The sequence below is a fragment of the Octopus sinensis genome, linkage group LG2 (assembly GCF_006345805.1).
Source record: "Octopus sinensis linkage group LG2, ASM634580v1, whole genome shotgun sequence".
NCBI lineage: Eukaryota > Metazoa > Mollusca > Cephalopoda > Octopoda > Octopodidae > Octopus > Octopus sinensis.
This window is the reverse complement of record NC_042998.1, coordinates 174881690-174897485: the sequence shown is the minus strand read 5'-3', so window position 1 is coordinate 174897485 and position 15796 is coordinate 174881690. Positions and strand designations below refer to the sequence as shown.

The window sequence follows — 15796 nt, the reverse complement described above, 5'->3', positions numbered from 1 at the left end:
CGGCTATTTAGCTGCTATTTTAAGCAGGTTACTCAGCCACATGGAAGCCATCCTGGTTGCTAGCAGAGACAAAAGCTCCCTGAATGTCATGCATTTATATCTTATTCTAGTTACAACACTTTCACAAGAGTCACTCTATCGGTAATTAGGCCACCTAATTAATAAAAATTGCCTAATTTTTTTTTAGTAAGTTGTCCAACCAATTTATGAACTTCCTTTCATGGGTGCTAATCACTCCTGCACAGAGTGCACCAAACAACCGAGAACAAAACAGAGTACAAGGGAAAACAATGTCACCAAAGAGGCAAAGTAACATACTTCCCAGAAAAACAGGATACATGATTAACTTAAATAAATCAAGGAAACAGGCCATTCAATTAAACAATCTGCAGCCTCGCTGATGACATCCAATGAAACCACAGAAATGATTTCATAACCAGAATCAAATGTCTCCCATCCACTCTTATGTTGCCCATTATCTATGATGGCAGTCTGTAGTAAGTTTTTGGTACTGTAGAACTGCCTGGTGGTTTCTTCAACTGATGACACCTCTCAGGAGGCCAGATGTTTACACGATTGCACTGTTTCCTCTGAGTCACAGTTTCCTCTTGCTAGACATGAACTACCCTCTTCTAATTGTGTAGAACTTGTACCTGATGTCTTTGTGCATCTGAGTCCTATAAGCCTTGTTGAAGAGATTCTATGATGCATTTACTTTTATGTTTTTGTATCATATTTTGTGAACAATAGCGTTTTTAGTACAGGATTTTAACAGACCACAGCTGATAGCAGACTATGCCACCTTGAGCTGCTTAGCAATGGCATTGCCATTGATAATATCCTGCACCTACTGTATGAATTCAACTGTTCCTACACTGTCTGACAATTGAGAATATTTTTTCTCTTGACCATAGATAACACTTCTCTGCTAGCAGCCACCAGCTCTTTCCCAACCCTGAACACAAGGACCACATTAAAGAAGCTTGAGACCTTCAAGTTGCAGTGGTCAATGGCTAGAGCCATAAACAAGGTGTACTTTTGTATTTCCTTTCAGATAGACTCTGCCATAAATAAGCTAAATGAGTAAGCTAAAATTTAGCCCATAACACATAGCATTATGTTAGGTCATCTTCCAGTTAAGACCCACTGAAGTTGTGTTCACAGATCCCCAGTGCACTCTGTATATCTAACATGTCTGAAATTTTGTTTTTTTTGCCAATCTTTAAGAGGTCCTGTGGTTTCTTTTTCACACTGGTTGCTTCTACTGATACATTAACTGAGTCTATAAAGTTACTCAACCTACTAAAAATTAACAGCCAAATATCTCACAAATTACATTTTGCTGTCTTAAACAAAGAAGGTTATTTGGATAATGTATTCCTAGAATATACAAAAGGTAGTGCTAGAATATTCAAGGGGAAGGAAACAATGAAAGGAAAAGACCAAGTAAAACATGAGCAGAAGTGAAGGAAACTGATCTCAAGACAATGACTTCACAGACGAGATGGCAAGGAACACAACAAATTTGTAAGACACTGTATTGAAAAAGGACTCATCCAATCCATGAAAGCAGGGAAAATCAGATATAAAAATAATGAAAACATTAACTGTCGAAGTATGCAACTTAATAAATCTGTTCTACTATAGGCATATAGGTACATATTTTGTAGGAGAGGGCCAGTTTATTACAATGAGCTCAGTGTGTGACTGGTACTTATTTTATTGACCCTGAAAGAATGAAAGACAAAGGAGTCCTCGGTGGAATTTGAACTAGTAAAGATGGACAAAATGTGTAGAGGCATTTTGTCTGGCTTGCTAACTGTTCCGCTAGCTCACTGCCTTTATGTAATCTAATTAATAATGGATAAATTAGTTCACTTTGTAACTTGGGTTGAATTCTGCTGCTAAGTATCTTGGAGAAACATCTTCTACTATAGCCTCAGGTTGAACAATGCTTTGTGAGTGAGATTTGACAGATGGAAAATGAATGGCAGCCTGTCATATGTGTGTGCCTTTGCATTGGCACTGCATAGAAAGTGATGATCCTGTTTATATCTCTTATAATCAAAGAGTTTGGTAGTTTGGCAGCTCACCATGCAAAGATATGGAATAAAGTATCTTACTTGAAAAAACCAAGCAAGGGTTGGCATAAAGCAGGGAATACAGTTGTAAAACACTGCCTCAAAAAGTTTCATTCAACCCATGCCTGTAGAATTTAAAATGTTGATAATGAGTATGGGTTCTAAAACTGACTACAAGCTCATTTTGGTTAAAACTAATTCATTTCATCTCTCTTGAGAAAGATATGAATGTAAAATGATCCAGTTTCCTCATTCCCGAGTTCTTTTGCCAAGTTAAAAGCAATATGCTTAAAAATACCCCAAAACTTACTTTCATCACAGTAAACCACATGATCAATAAATAGTTTATTCGTTGGCAATAAATTAGATTCTGATTCTAAAAATACTAATTTCATATGCTATAAAACAGATAATTTACACCTGGTCTTGAGGTGGAAATTTACTCATCTGTCTCAGATGGTTCTTTCTATAGATAGTAATAACTCACAGAGGTGGGTATTTTATTTTGGTCAACCCAATTATTTTATGTACAACTAATGATAATAAACAAGATTATCTAAGAAATCAGTAGGTAATTGGTAGCAAGGACACCTGAAGTCTACAGAACTAGATAAAATTTTGGCTCTGATGTACCCATCCAATTTATATGTTTAATGTAAATTTTATCTATTTTCCAATGTTGCTATGAGCGAGATGTTCTTTTGCAAATTTAATTATTTCTATATCACATGATGAAGCAATTCTCTCTCTCCACCCAGCGCTTCTGTGGCACAATGCCCATTCTTAATACTGCTTAATTAGGAATAGGAAGAGGATCTATTTTCAGTTATACTGATAATAGACAAGTCAGAGTAATGGAATAGCATAAACAGTAGCATGCTGGACTAAATGACCGACTGTGGTTACACACTTTTATGTTTCTGAGTTCAAATCTCACTGAGAGTAATTTTTCCTCTCCTTACTAAGCATCTATGAACAGATGGCTTCACTACACATGGTCAGGTGGTTCTGGGTTTGATTTCAAAGAACACAACTTTGGACAAATGTCTCCTGCCATAGCCTCAGATTGATCAATACTTCATGAGTGGAGTATGGCACACAAAATTTATGTAGAAGTCTGTTAAAGATGCATATCCAATATATCAGTGAAACATATAAACACCAACCAGAAAACCAAAATACTAGAGCATAAAGAACAAAGTTCCTTGAGATTCACTGAGTTATAGTCAATTCCTTATCATTCTCCACATCAGAATACCAGAGAAAAAATAATTGGTGCATTAGAAACTTGAGCCTAATGATACTTATTATTCACAAATATGTATTGGGTGTCAGGAAGGGAATCCAGCCATAAAAACCATGCCAAAACAGACAGTAGAGCTTGGTGTTGTCCTCTAGCTTGCCAGTTCCTGTCAAACCATCCGGCCTATTCCAGCATGGAAGAGGGATGTTAAATGAAGATGATGATGATGATGATATACATCATCATCATTTAACATCCATCTTCCATGCAGTCCTCAGATTGCACTATTTTCAGATTGACATTTAAACACTCTGAAATGTTCATATTGGAGCTTCTGGCACAAATGTCAAGCAGTACAACATGTTGTTTTCAAATTTCTGGCAGAGTGAATTGTGTCATGGTGCTGTTTTTCTCACAGATGGTGCCCAACTGACCCTACTACACTGTGTAGTTGGCAAAATCAAAAACAAACAATGGGCAAAATTAAAAATATAAAATGGCAACAATTTACCCATTGCACCCTATATACATACATATATACACACACACACATGCATGCGCATATCATGTAGATGACATTTTCATTGCAATCGTATCTGATTTTTCAAGTGCTTCAATTCTGTGCATGTACATATATTTACTAGATTGCTGACATTTATCAATGGTTTCTCCCACTGTATTGATGCACCATTTTGTATTATTAATAAAACTGTCACCATTTTTGTTGACACAAGTATGCTAGTATACATGTATTATGTGCTGTTCTCTTGTTTGTAGGATCAGTAAAAATGTATTCAATCCAACAAAAGTATCATTTAATGAATAATGCATACAAGAGTTACATGTGAACTATGTCAAGTTTCATGCTTGAGTTATGCAGTAATTGGACAGGCTTGTATAGTGTACTGTGCATAATCCAGCAATCTTTCAGGCTCAAATATGGTTACTCCATGAGAAATTGCAAGGAAAAACAAGAAAATAACATTAAGGGAAAAGGAAAACAAAGATTGTATACCTTTAACCTGATAGATGGAAAATATTGTTAATGCTGAGTGTTTAGATCTAAAATAACTATGTCTAGTAAGTGTAAGGAAATGGGAGAAATGCTAAAGTGTGTTAAACTGTCTAATCTAGTAAGCTGGTGTCTTCCTGCTTGATAACAAACTTATCAAGATGCTTACATCCTGCAAACATTTCTGATTTCAGGCTTAGAAGGTCAGTGCAGTTCTTTGATTTAATAATGTATGTTCTTCATCTTTACAGAACCTGCACTTTTTTTTGACCAATTAATGTATGGTCTAGATCTCTCTATGATGCTTCACTTGATGGTGTGTGGTATACAGTTGTTCTTGATATTGCCTGCTAGCTTTGTGTTTTTCTTTTTGTCTATGTACTTTAAAGAACATTGATTCATGTATCTCTTTTTGAAGTGACTTTTGCAAGTCTAATATATTTTTTCCCTTTGTTTCCTTTAGTTGGCAGAACAGAGATGACTTCAACATTGGAGATGACTGAGTTAACCATGTATGCCTGGTCTAGTGGGCAAGTATCTGAATTCCTGAAGATGCTGTTTGAATGGACATCTTGTGTGGCTGAAGGAAATACTTTTCATATTAAGGCTGCAACTGTAGGAAACTTTCATTGAATGTCTTCTGAAAATTTTCTTATATCTATGGCTTATGGGGAAATGTTTATCTACCCAGGCTAAGAATTTTTTAAAACATTCTAGAAGAATGGGGAAACGAACAATATAAATTTCAATGGTCTATTTTTAAGCTTGGTTCTTGTTTGGGTCAGAGTGTATATCTTTTCTTTAAAACAACAGTTGGCTAAGGTGCTATTATATAGTAGGAAGTTGCCTAATTGAAATTTTCTTTAGAGGAAGAAAGGTGAGAGATCCTATTACTAATGTTAAGTATTATAGTTAGTTTATGGTGGGTCAAGTAAGTGTTTAACGTTTTAGCATTCAGATCTCTCAGAATGCAATAGTTATTTATTCATATTGTTTTAAATTAATTATGCATTATCTCATTTTTTCAAAATTTTGATAGCATGATTGTTTATTTTTAGAATGACATTGTAGGGTAGGTAAGAGGAGCTAGATCTGGTTAGTTTGAACATAAAACAGGTTGAATATTTGGGCTGGATATGGTCACTTTAAATACTAAAAGTTAGATCTAGGTCCAAGGAAGCCTCTAAGAAGTAAACTTTTGTGAGATTTGTAGTTACTGCGATTTTGAGAACTATACTGCTGAAGGAAGACATGAGGTTTTTAACTAAATGTATCTAGTGTATGATCATCACAGCCTTAGGACATGCCTTAATCCATTATCTTGGTGTAAACCAATATCGTAGGAGGGGAACATAATCTGTTTTTGGATATCTAGTATAAAAAGCCCTACTAAATCACGTATTCCAGCAGTCATATGAACCCATCAGTGCACCAAACAGTTTGTCCAGTTTGGATTTCTTCAACAAAAGTGACTTTGAAAAAAGATCATCATCATCATCACCATCATCATCGTTGTTTAACATCCGTTTTCCGTGCTAGCACGGGTTGGACGGTTCAACCAGGGTCTGGAAAGCCAGGAGGCTGCACCAGGCTCCAGTGTGATTTGGCAGTGTTTCTACAGCTGGATGCCCTTCCTAACGCCAACCACTCCATGAGTGTAGTGGGTGCTTTTTGCACGCCACCAGCACAGGTGCCAGAGGAGGCTGGCAGCGACCACAATTGGTTGGTGCTTTTTATGTGCCACCATCACAGAAGCCAGTCAAGGTGGCGCTGGCATCGGCCACGTTCAGACGGTGCTTTTTACGTGCCATTGGCACAGGTAACTCAGCTACAATTTCCATTTGATATTTATTTTCATGTTAATCATTATTTCTACATCTCCTTCTGCAAGTTCCATTCATTTTGAGTGCTCAGCACTTCCCTATACAGCTGTTATCCTCCATACTTGTCACATGTGGGCATGTGATGTGTATGGAAGATGACATCTGCACCAGTGTAGTCTTTTTCTTGCACACATCTGATTCCTCTGATATCCAGTTTTTCTCTCAGTTCATTTAACTCAGACATTCATTCACATTACACATTCAGTGAAGCTGGAAACACTAGATGAAATTTTTATTTACTTCTTTTCTATATACCTAGTATGGATATGTCTCTGATGGTAGCAAAATCCTGTGTTATTTCCTACATACTAAAACTTTAGCTTGTGATAAGTTTATTTAAGGTCCTTCAATTGCAGGTTTTGCTTCCATGTCTAGAATTTCACCTCATCAGTAGATTAGCTATAAAAGATAAGTAATAAGCAGAGTTCCTGCAGTTGGTTTTAGAGTAGTGTTATGGCTTAGAGAACTATAATAGACATGAGGGACTCCTACCTTTTTACATGCTAAATTTGTTGTTGAACTCATTGACTAACAATTTTCTGACTGCATGTTTGATCATAGCTTGTACAGCCCTTACAAGCCATTTACCTATCCCTAGTGATTACCAAATCAGATTAAGAGATTCTGTCAATGACCTTCTTCAAATTGAAGTATGCTAGGTTTAGGGGCTTACTTCTGTAACTTTCATAACTTGATGCCTCTGTAGTTTCCTCTCTCCAATGGATCACCTTAATCCACATAGTAGTTTATGATAATTCTGCAACAAAAGTCATTAGGTATGACACTACCTTGTATTACCTGATTGACTAACTTGTACCCTACTTTGTCAAATATTTCAAACATAAAGGCACAGACATGGCTGTGTGGTAAGAAGCTTGCTTCCCAACCACATGGTTCCAGATTAAGTTCCACTGTGTGGTACCTTGGACAAATGTCTTCTACTATAGCCCTGGGCTGACCAAAGCTTTGTGAATGGATTTGGTAGATGGAAACTGAAAGAAGCCCATTGTGTATATATATGTATATATTTGCGTGTATCTGTTTGTCACCACACCATCGCTTGACAACTGATGTTGGTGTGTTTACATCCCCGTAACTTAGCAGTTCGGCAAGAGACCAATGGAATAAGTAATAGGCTTACAAAGAATATATCCTAGGGTTGATTTGTTTGACTAAAGGTGGTGTTCCAGCATGGCCGCAGTCAAAATGACTGAAACAAGTAAAAGAATATCAGTGACAATCCTTAATAATTGTTGCTTCACATATCTTCCATATTCTTGTGGCTCGTCCTCTAATTGGATTTCTTTGGAGTAGATTCTCTCATTCTTCAATGATTATCTTCATTCAAGAAATAATGTTTTGTTTTTCTTTTCAGCATCAGTAATTATGATTACGTTGTTATTCTGCACACACTTATCTCTAGCAATATCTTAATTCTTTCTAGTATACTGTCTAGCAATCCAGAACACCTCATGCCTCAGATACTAACTTCACAGACTGTGCAAACCTTCCTTCTTTGGCCACACACACACTTGATGTCTATCTTCTCTTTGAGCTATTCCAGACCTGTCTCTTGTTATGAATTTGTCTACAGTGTTATTCCAGCACATGTCCCTTTGACTGGATGGAACCTAGCAGTAGCCATAGATTTAATTTGTTGGCCTCAGCAGGTTGTCTCACAGAAATCTCATTTTCTCCTATGCTAGAAGTTTCCATCTCTTTTCTGTAACAAGCATCACTCAAAACTTTCCTGAATCTATGGTCAGTTGAAAGCTCCATATTTTCTTTCTCCTAATTGGCTTTAGTCTCCGAGGCTATCAGTTCTCACACTGAAGTCACTAATCAATGTTGAGCAGTATATTCTTCAATGGGGAAAGGCTTAGAGTTACAACTATTCACCTATCCCTTCCTAGTGAGAATATAATCTATTTGGTATGTGTATTCATCTAATATTAGGTGATCAGTTGACTGACCAGCTTCCTGAAGTTTGGACTGCAAAACTTCAGGAGCCTTAATTTTTCATGTTTGTATTACAACCATAACCTCCGTGTAAGGGAAACACTCCTGGTGTTCTTCAAAAAGTGCATTAAAATGGCTAGCCGTAGTAAAGTCACTACCTTTCATTCTGAAGGCAGCTTGCAGAGGGCTTCACTATTCATCTATCAGCCCTGACAAGTGTGTATGCAAAAATATTCAGATACTACAGTGATGTTGTCTATAACTAGCCTAGGCTAGTTACAAAACAACACAAACCCCACTATTACCTTACCTATTTCTCTGCCAACCCCATTATCCTTTCCATCTTGTACACATCTATTCATCACTATTCCAGCATCTCCAGTCTCTTTTTACCAACGACTCATCTTGCTGACATTGACGGTAGCAGCTCAAAAGCTTGACCTGACAGGAAGAGGTGACATGTCCATTGGTGGGTCACTTTGCTGGTATTCTTCTTTCTGTACCTGAAACTTAAGAGTAAAATTTTTGCAATGGAGCGAGGTCGTTGCCAGTACCGCCTGACTGGCCCCCGTGCCAGTGGCACATAAAAGCAGTGGTTGGCGTTAGGAAGGGCATCCAGCTGTAGAAACTCTGCCAGATCAAGATTGAAGCCTGGTGCAACCATCTGGTTCGCCAGCCCTCAGTCATTCGTCCAACCCATGCTAGCATGGAAAGCGGATGTTAAACGATGATGATGATGGGTAGATGTTTCTACCTTTAACTGATTTGCCATTAGTTTACTCTTCAACAAATTACTATAACTGATGTGGTGTGTCAGGTGTTAGTCTGAGCTGGTATATGTATAGTGATAAAGTCTTGTAGTTCCATAAAGATGTATTTAAAGATATTAATGATGTATTGCAGAAATGCAGCAATTTTTCAATGAGGGTAACAAAATGCATTTTTGCTTATGGAAAATTTTCAATGTATTACGTGCAGACTCCTACAATATTGGGAAGGGAGGTAATAGCAGTATTTTTGTTATTGTTTCTATAATGCCAATTTTCTTTTTATAGAGATTTGGAAATAACATTGTTTAATTGTATCTCTGTGAGTAATTTTGAGAAGAAAACTTACCTTTACATCACTTTTAGAGCCAGTTTTGTGCAGTGTCATGGCTTCCATCATTCTCCGATGACATTTACAAATGGAAGAAACAACTCCCATGTTTACTTTTTTGATATATTCAGGATTACTTTATTCTGTATTTTTATCCATTTTGAAGACAAATGGAGCCAGTGCTGTCTTGAGGCATGGGGACACTGGAGAGTTGCCCAGAGGCCTCACAGATCTAGGGGCCCCAGAAACGTTAGCATGCCGGGCGAAATGCGTAGCCGTATTTCGTCTGCCGTTACGTTCTGAGTTCAAATTTCGCCATGGTCGACTTTGCTTTTCAACCTTTCAGGTCAATAAATTAAGTACCAGTTACACACTTGGGTCGATATAATTGACTTAATCCGTTTGTCTGCCCTTGTTTGTCCTCTCTGTGTTTAGCCCATTGTGGGTAGTAAAGAAATAGATCTAGGGGCCCGATTGTAATCTATGTATGTTGTGGCCTGCTGTCAATAAATAAATACTATAGAGCCCTAGGCACTCATTTGCCTGGGGGCCTATAATGCTGATAAGATGGTCCTGAATGAAATATCATGTGAAAAAGATTTAGCTGCAATTTATGCAGGCAAAGAAACAGCATAAAAGTTTATTGGCTCATATGTAGGTGTGATGCAGAGAGGTGAATAAATGGGTGAGTGTTGCACTAAGAACATTTCTTAGAATTGCACTCAAGATATGAAAAGCAAGAGACAGACGTAGCAGAGATGGGTACACAATAACTATTGGAATTATTTGCAGCAAGAAATAAGAAAAAGTTACTGCTAAACTGGATAACGTTTAAATAAAGACTGAAACGCAATTTTTTTTTGAAAAAAAGAATCATTAATTTATATATTTTATTTTATTTTATTTCTGGAAGGGGACGGGGTTGAGTAAGCCTTACATGTGATGTAAAGATTCCACACAGGACCCTAAAGAATTCATGTGTGGGTCCACTCAAGACAAATGAGTTTTCTCATATGTGTGAGGGCCATGCAAGATGAATGGGTATCTTCATATATATATATATATATATATACACACACAAGTGCCCCATACAACAGTGGTCCACATACATAACAAAGTCAGTATAAAAATTAAAGTGATCACAGATTTAGATTTATAAAGCAGCAAACATGTCGGAGTTCTGCAGAGTTCTGAATTTAAGAAGTTACAATAACTTTTATATACTTGAAGAATTGATAAATTATGTGGAACACAGCCTCAAGAAAATTTCTTCCGTTTTCTCTTACTTTCACTTTCTCTGTTTCTCTAAATTCCTTGATTTTATATAAAATATAACAGAAGTCATCACAACTGATTTCTGTGAAATGAATTTGATGTGAAACTATTGATCTCTTGCATTCACTTGCATTCTCCACTGCCACCAAAATCACTTCAGCTCAGACATACATATTTACACAAATACACAAAATTTCACTCACTCACTCTGATACACATGCACACACACATTCCTGACATATCCCACTTACTTTCAGAGGGAGAGAGAAAGAGAAAGTTATCATTTAATATTATGCTTAAACCACTTAAGACACAAATAAACATATTTACACAAATATTCCCACAAGTATATTTAGTTATAAAATACTCTTAATTCCATTTTGTTCCTCAGAACCGGGCTTGCGGCTAAGCTTGGTCATAAGATGATAAATGATACCAGCTTGCTTTGTTTGTAGATGTAACACACTTCCTGTGGAACTTTTTACTCGTATCTCAAGCAAGTTGATATTGAACTCTTGGTAGTGCCAGCTAATGTCCTTATACATGTAACTTTTGGGAAAACTCTGAAATTAAAGAAAAAGATACTTATATATAAATATTATTATTCTTATACTACTACTACTACTACTACTACTACTACATTTTACTTCTCAGAGGTTTTGGTCTTACTTGCTCTGGTTGATTCTGTGAGAGGTTTCCCAGGGTCTTATTATTATTATTATTATTATTTAAAAACAGTTTCTGATTTGGCTCCAGGTTCCTGTGATGTGGCTATGAAACGAAGTTGCATGGGCCCAAATCAAACTGTTTTTAAATAAATAACCAAATGTATTGAGTGCCTCTTTATTTCATTTGTCCATGCATTCATATATGAGTTTTTTGTACATATAATATGAAGGATGACAGTAAAGGTAAGAAAGGTCATGTGACTAAAGTGGAAGGAGCCAGTGAAAGAAGAAAACCAAGATGAAGAAAGCTGACCTCAGAATGCTCATCATCATCATCATCATCGTTTAACATCTGCTTTCTATGCTAGCATGGGTTGGACGAATTGACTGAGGTCTGGCTAACCAGATGGCTGCACCAGGCTCCAATCTAATCTGACAGAGTTTCTACAGCTGGATGCCCTTCCTAACGCCAACTACTCCGACAGTGTAGTGGGTGCTTTTATGTGTCACCGACACGAGGGCCAGTCAGGCGGTACTGGCAACGGCCATGCTCAAATGGTGCTTTTTATGTGCCACCTGCACAGGAGCCAGTCCAGCGGCACTGGCAGCGACCTCGCTTGAATGTTTTTTCCCGTGTTTTTAACAAGCCATCAGCATGGAGGCCAGCTTGTTGCTCTGGCAACGATCTCACCAGCAAATGGCAGGAAGCTGTTTAGGAGCAAACCTGTCAAGCTGACACAACATAGACAAATGTATGTACAAGAAAATGATAATATATAATGCTTCAATAAAAGATAACATATAACCAATTTCATTTCAATGTTTAACTCATTCTCACTTCTCTTTCTCTTCTGGTATCACTGTCTTTCCTTCACTTTCTTTATTAGCATGTGAGTAAATGTTCTTTGAGTATAAATATTCATGAACGAACTGCTGTACAACTGGGACAAGATATTTTCTCCAGTGTTGTTGCCATGATAAAATCCATCGAGTGCATTTAGTAAATTAGCTGATAGTAGGAAGGATATCCAACCAATGAAACTATGCTATAAAAATGGCATGTGTTAGCAATACATAGTACTAAACTCATTTCAGAGGACAATAACTCCAAATAACAAATGAATTGAGTTGTGACCAGCAGCCTAACCCATGCTAGCGTGAAAGGGCAAATGCAAAAATGATGATATATACATAAGTTCATTTTTCTTTCTTTGAAGGTAGAAATAAAATTATACTTGAAATTAAAGTCAAATATAGAAATCCTCACATTGTTCCAGCCTTACACAACAAGTCTCTAAAAAAAACTCAAATGATTCTCAATTTTATTTGAAGATGTTCTATCATTTACATACATATTTCTGAATTTATTCCTCATTAGGGCAGTTTTTATTAGTATGTTTCTTAATTTTTCTAAATGTTAATTTATATTTTTTAAGTTTTTTTTGCATTGCTTTTTTCCTCTTTTTTTTCTTTTCATGTGAAAGATTACAATAAAATTCTTGTCATAAGACGTCTTCCACTTTCAAAAATATTTACAGCTGATTGATCAAAGAATTTGTAAGGAACATCAGGGATATTCAGTAATATGGTTGTATAATCTAGAGACACCTTAAGAGGAAGACTAACTTCAAGATTAGCAGTGATTCAAAAAGTTTGGGTGGGGTGGTGGCTTTTTCAAATATGATGTAAAAATTGTTATGGCAACTGTTTTCATAACTTGACACTTTCATGCAGCTAAACACTTGACCGTAAAGCAAGGGCTCAAACTTTTCAGCCAGGCAGATTGAGGACAACAAAGTTATGTACCCTGCTTCATATTTTCTTTATTTGCTTAAGTGGAGTAACTATCAGTATTTATGGTGTAAATATATTCTTTTCTTATAATCTTTTGTTTGTTATGCAGGGGATAATTTCTGAATCGGCCTGCTGTGCTTGAGGAGACCTACTGTGTCAAGTAGATCAACATCAATATAAAAATCGAATGGATATTGTAGTTGTGATACCCATGCCAGTGGGGCCTCACAGAGGAAATGACAAAGACCGAACCCCTGAGATATGCTGTGACTGTGAAGACCTGACAAATGAAGTGTGTTTGCAGGACGGCCTGCTGTGCTAACCTTGGATCGTAGAGTGACCCGCTGTTCTTGAGGAGACCTATTGAGTCAAGTACGTAAACACCAACATCAAAATAAAAATCAAATGGAAATTGTAGTTAAGATACATGTGCCGGTGACACGTAAAAAGCACCGTCCGAATGTGACAGATGCCAGCGCCGCCTGACTGGCGTCCGTGTCAGTGACATGTAAAAGCACCAACTAATCGTGGCCGTTTGCCAGCCTCCCCTGACCCCTGTGCCGGTGGCACGTAAAAAGCACCCACTACATTCACGGAGTGGTAGGCGTTAGGAAGGGCATCCAGCTGTAGAAACACTGTCAGATCAAACTGGAGCCTGGTGCAGCCTCCTGGCTTCCCAGACCCTGGTTGAACCGTCCAACCCATGCTAGCATGAAAAACGGACGTTAAACGATGATATATATATATATATTTCCGAAATAGTCTTACATATTATCTCACTAAATTCTAAGATTAGCAAATGAATAAGAAATAATTAAATTTTTTTTTACAAGAGGGATGCCATTCCAAATGCTAATAGTTTAACAGGGAAATACCCTCGATGTGACACCATATTGTAAAGAGTTCAAATGTTAAAGGAATTTCTATTTAGTATTTTTCTTATGTTTGCAGCATAAAAAAAAGCACCCAGTACACACTATAAGGTGGGTGGCATTTGAAAAGACATCCAGCTAGAGAAATGTGTCAAAGCTGACACTGGAGCTTGATGCAGTATTGTGGCTTCTTAAATCCTGTCAAACCATCCAGCCCATGCCAGCATGGAGAACAGACATTATATAACGATGATGACAATTATATAGTATGAAATCTATTGAACTTTTCTTAAACTATTATGAAATTTAATCTAATTGAAATGAGTGGGAGGCAAAAGCTAAATGTATTTAGCCTCTTTTCAGGCTGTTAATTTCATGGCCCTTAACTATATAAAAAAAAAATCTACTGAATAAATTTAATTTGGAAAGACTTTATAGTTCTAAGAAAACTTACCTTTGCTTGAACATTAATTAAATGAATACCAAAGCCATTTACACCTATATGGTATGGTGTAAACCGATTTGCCTACAAAGACAGAAATTACACATTTTGTTTTATTCATTGTTAATTAATGCAAATTCAAGCCAAGACAGGATATGAAATTACAGACAAGACAGAATGTGAAATGTGAAAGGGTACAAGAATCAAATGGTCAACTAAAAGATGAATTGATCTAGGATATACAGGAGTGGGCTGAAAAGTTCTTCGGTTGACTATGAAAGAGTGATGCTAGAGCTGTGAAATCTTGCATGTATTAATTTCAACTCTTCTTATTTTTTTTTCTAGGTAAACTGATATTTGACTGCTCAAAGGAGACTTCAGAAGTATCTAGAAGTGACTTCTCTCGAAAATGGACAAAATTTCACCTGAGCACTGTATACAATAATTTCATTATATTATTATAGTGTAATGAAGTACCTGCAGAAAAGGGGTTTAACTTCCAAAGACATTTGTACTGACATGCTTGCTACATTAAGGGATAACACTCCAGCTTTATCAACTGCACATATCTCCTGTCGCCTATTCTCCCTGGAACTTCTGCTTTTACTCATACATTCTCAGTATCATTCCTTACTGCTCCTTATTTTCCACTAAATGCTCTTTTCACCTCCCCTTCCCTTGTATACCACCTTATTTTGCCAATGATGACTTTTTCACCATTACCTCTGTTTATCTCCTGTAGTTGCTACTGACGTACCTCTGACTTTGTCTTTGGTACTGTGCATCTTTTGCACCCCATCCCCTACTGTTCATATAATTTTTCCTGCCACCTTCTCTCTGACTCCCACCTACTTTCTCTACTTTCACTTTCAACTGACATTTGTGATTGGCTGTGCCTTCACCTGCATTCCTGCACTGCCTTTCTCTCTTTCTCAGTCTCTATTGATCTGTTACTCACTTCTCATACTCCCACGAATTTACTTACCCACCCACACCATTTCTCTTTTATCCACCTTTCTGTAACTTGAGAGTATGCCCTGACACATCTTTACCACCATCCACTTTCTTTCCCAACTGGAGTAACCATGTACTTCCTCTACACTCGTTCCTGTCTTTATATCATACTTTAACCTCTTATCACCTGGTATAAAACCACCTCCATCAATACTGTTCTGCCCCTTAGTCAAAGGGTCTTGTCTTAAAAGTTACTCAGTGACCTCACTAGTGATGGTCCCATAGAAACCACATCAAAGAAGACAGTGGAGCTTGGTGCAGTCCTCTGGCTGACCAGCTTCTGTTGAACGATCAGATCCATACCAGCATGAAAAATGGACATGTGATGATGATGATTATATATATATATATATATATATATTTCAGAAATAGTCTTACATATTACCTCACTAAATTCTAAGATTAGCAAATGAATGAGAAATAAAAGTAGAATTTAAAAAAAAAATTTCAACATA

The 15796-nt window shown here is 37.0% G+C and overlaps 1 protein-coding gene across 2 annotated transcripts in view; it reads right to left on the bottom strand.

Annotated features, from left to right (window-relative positions):
- Positions 1 to 10154: 10154 nt before the first annotated feature.
- LOC115232494 (krev interaction trapped protein 1) overlaps positions 10155 to 15796 on the bottom strand; it is a 39139-nt gene continuing 33497 nt past the window's right edge. For both annotated transcript variants that reach the window (XM_036500461.1, XM_029802395.2), the window contains 2 exons: positions 14340 to 14411; positions 10155 to 11114 (listed from right to left, as the gene is read on the bottom strand). In XM_036500461.1, coding sequence (XP_036356354.1) covers positions 10908 to 11114; positions 14340 to 14411 — 279 coding nt within the window. In that variant the 3' untranslated portion in view covers positions 10155 to 10907. The remainder of the gene's footprint in view (positions 11115 to 14339; positions 14412 to 15796) is intronic.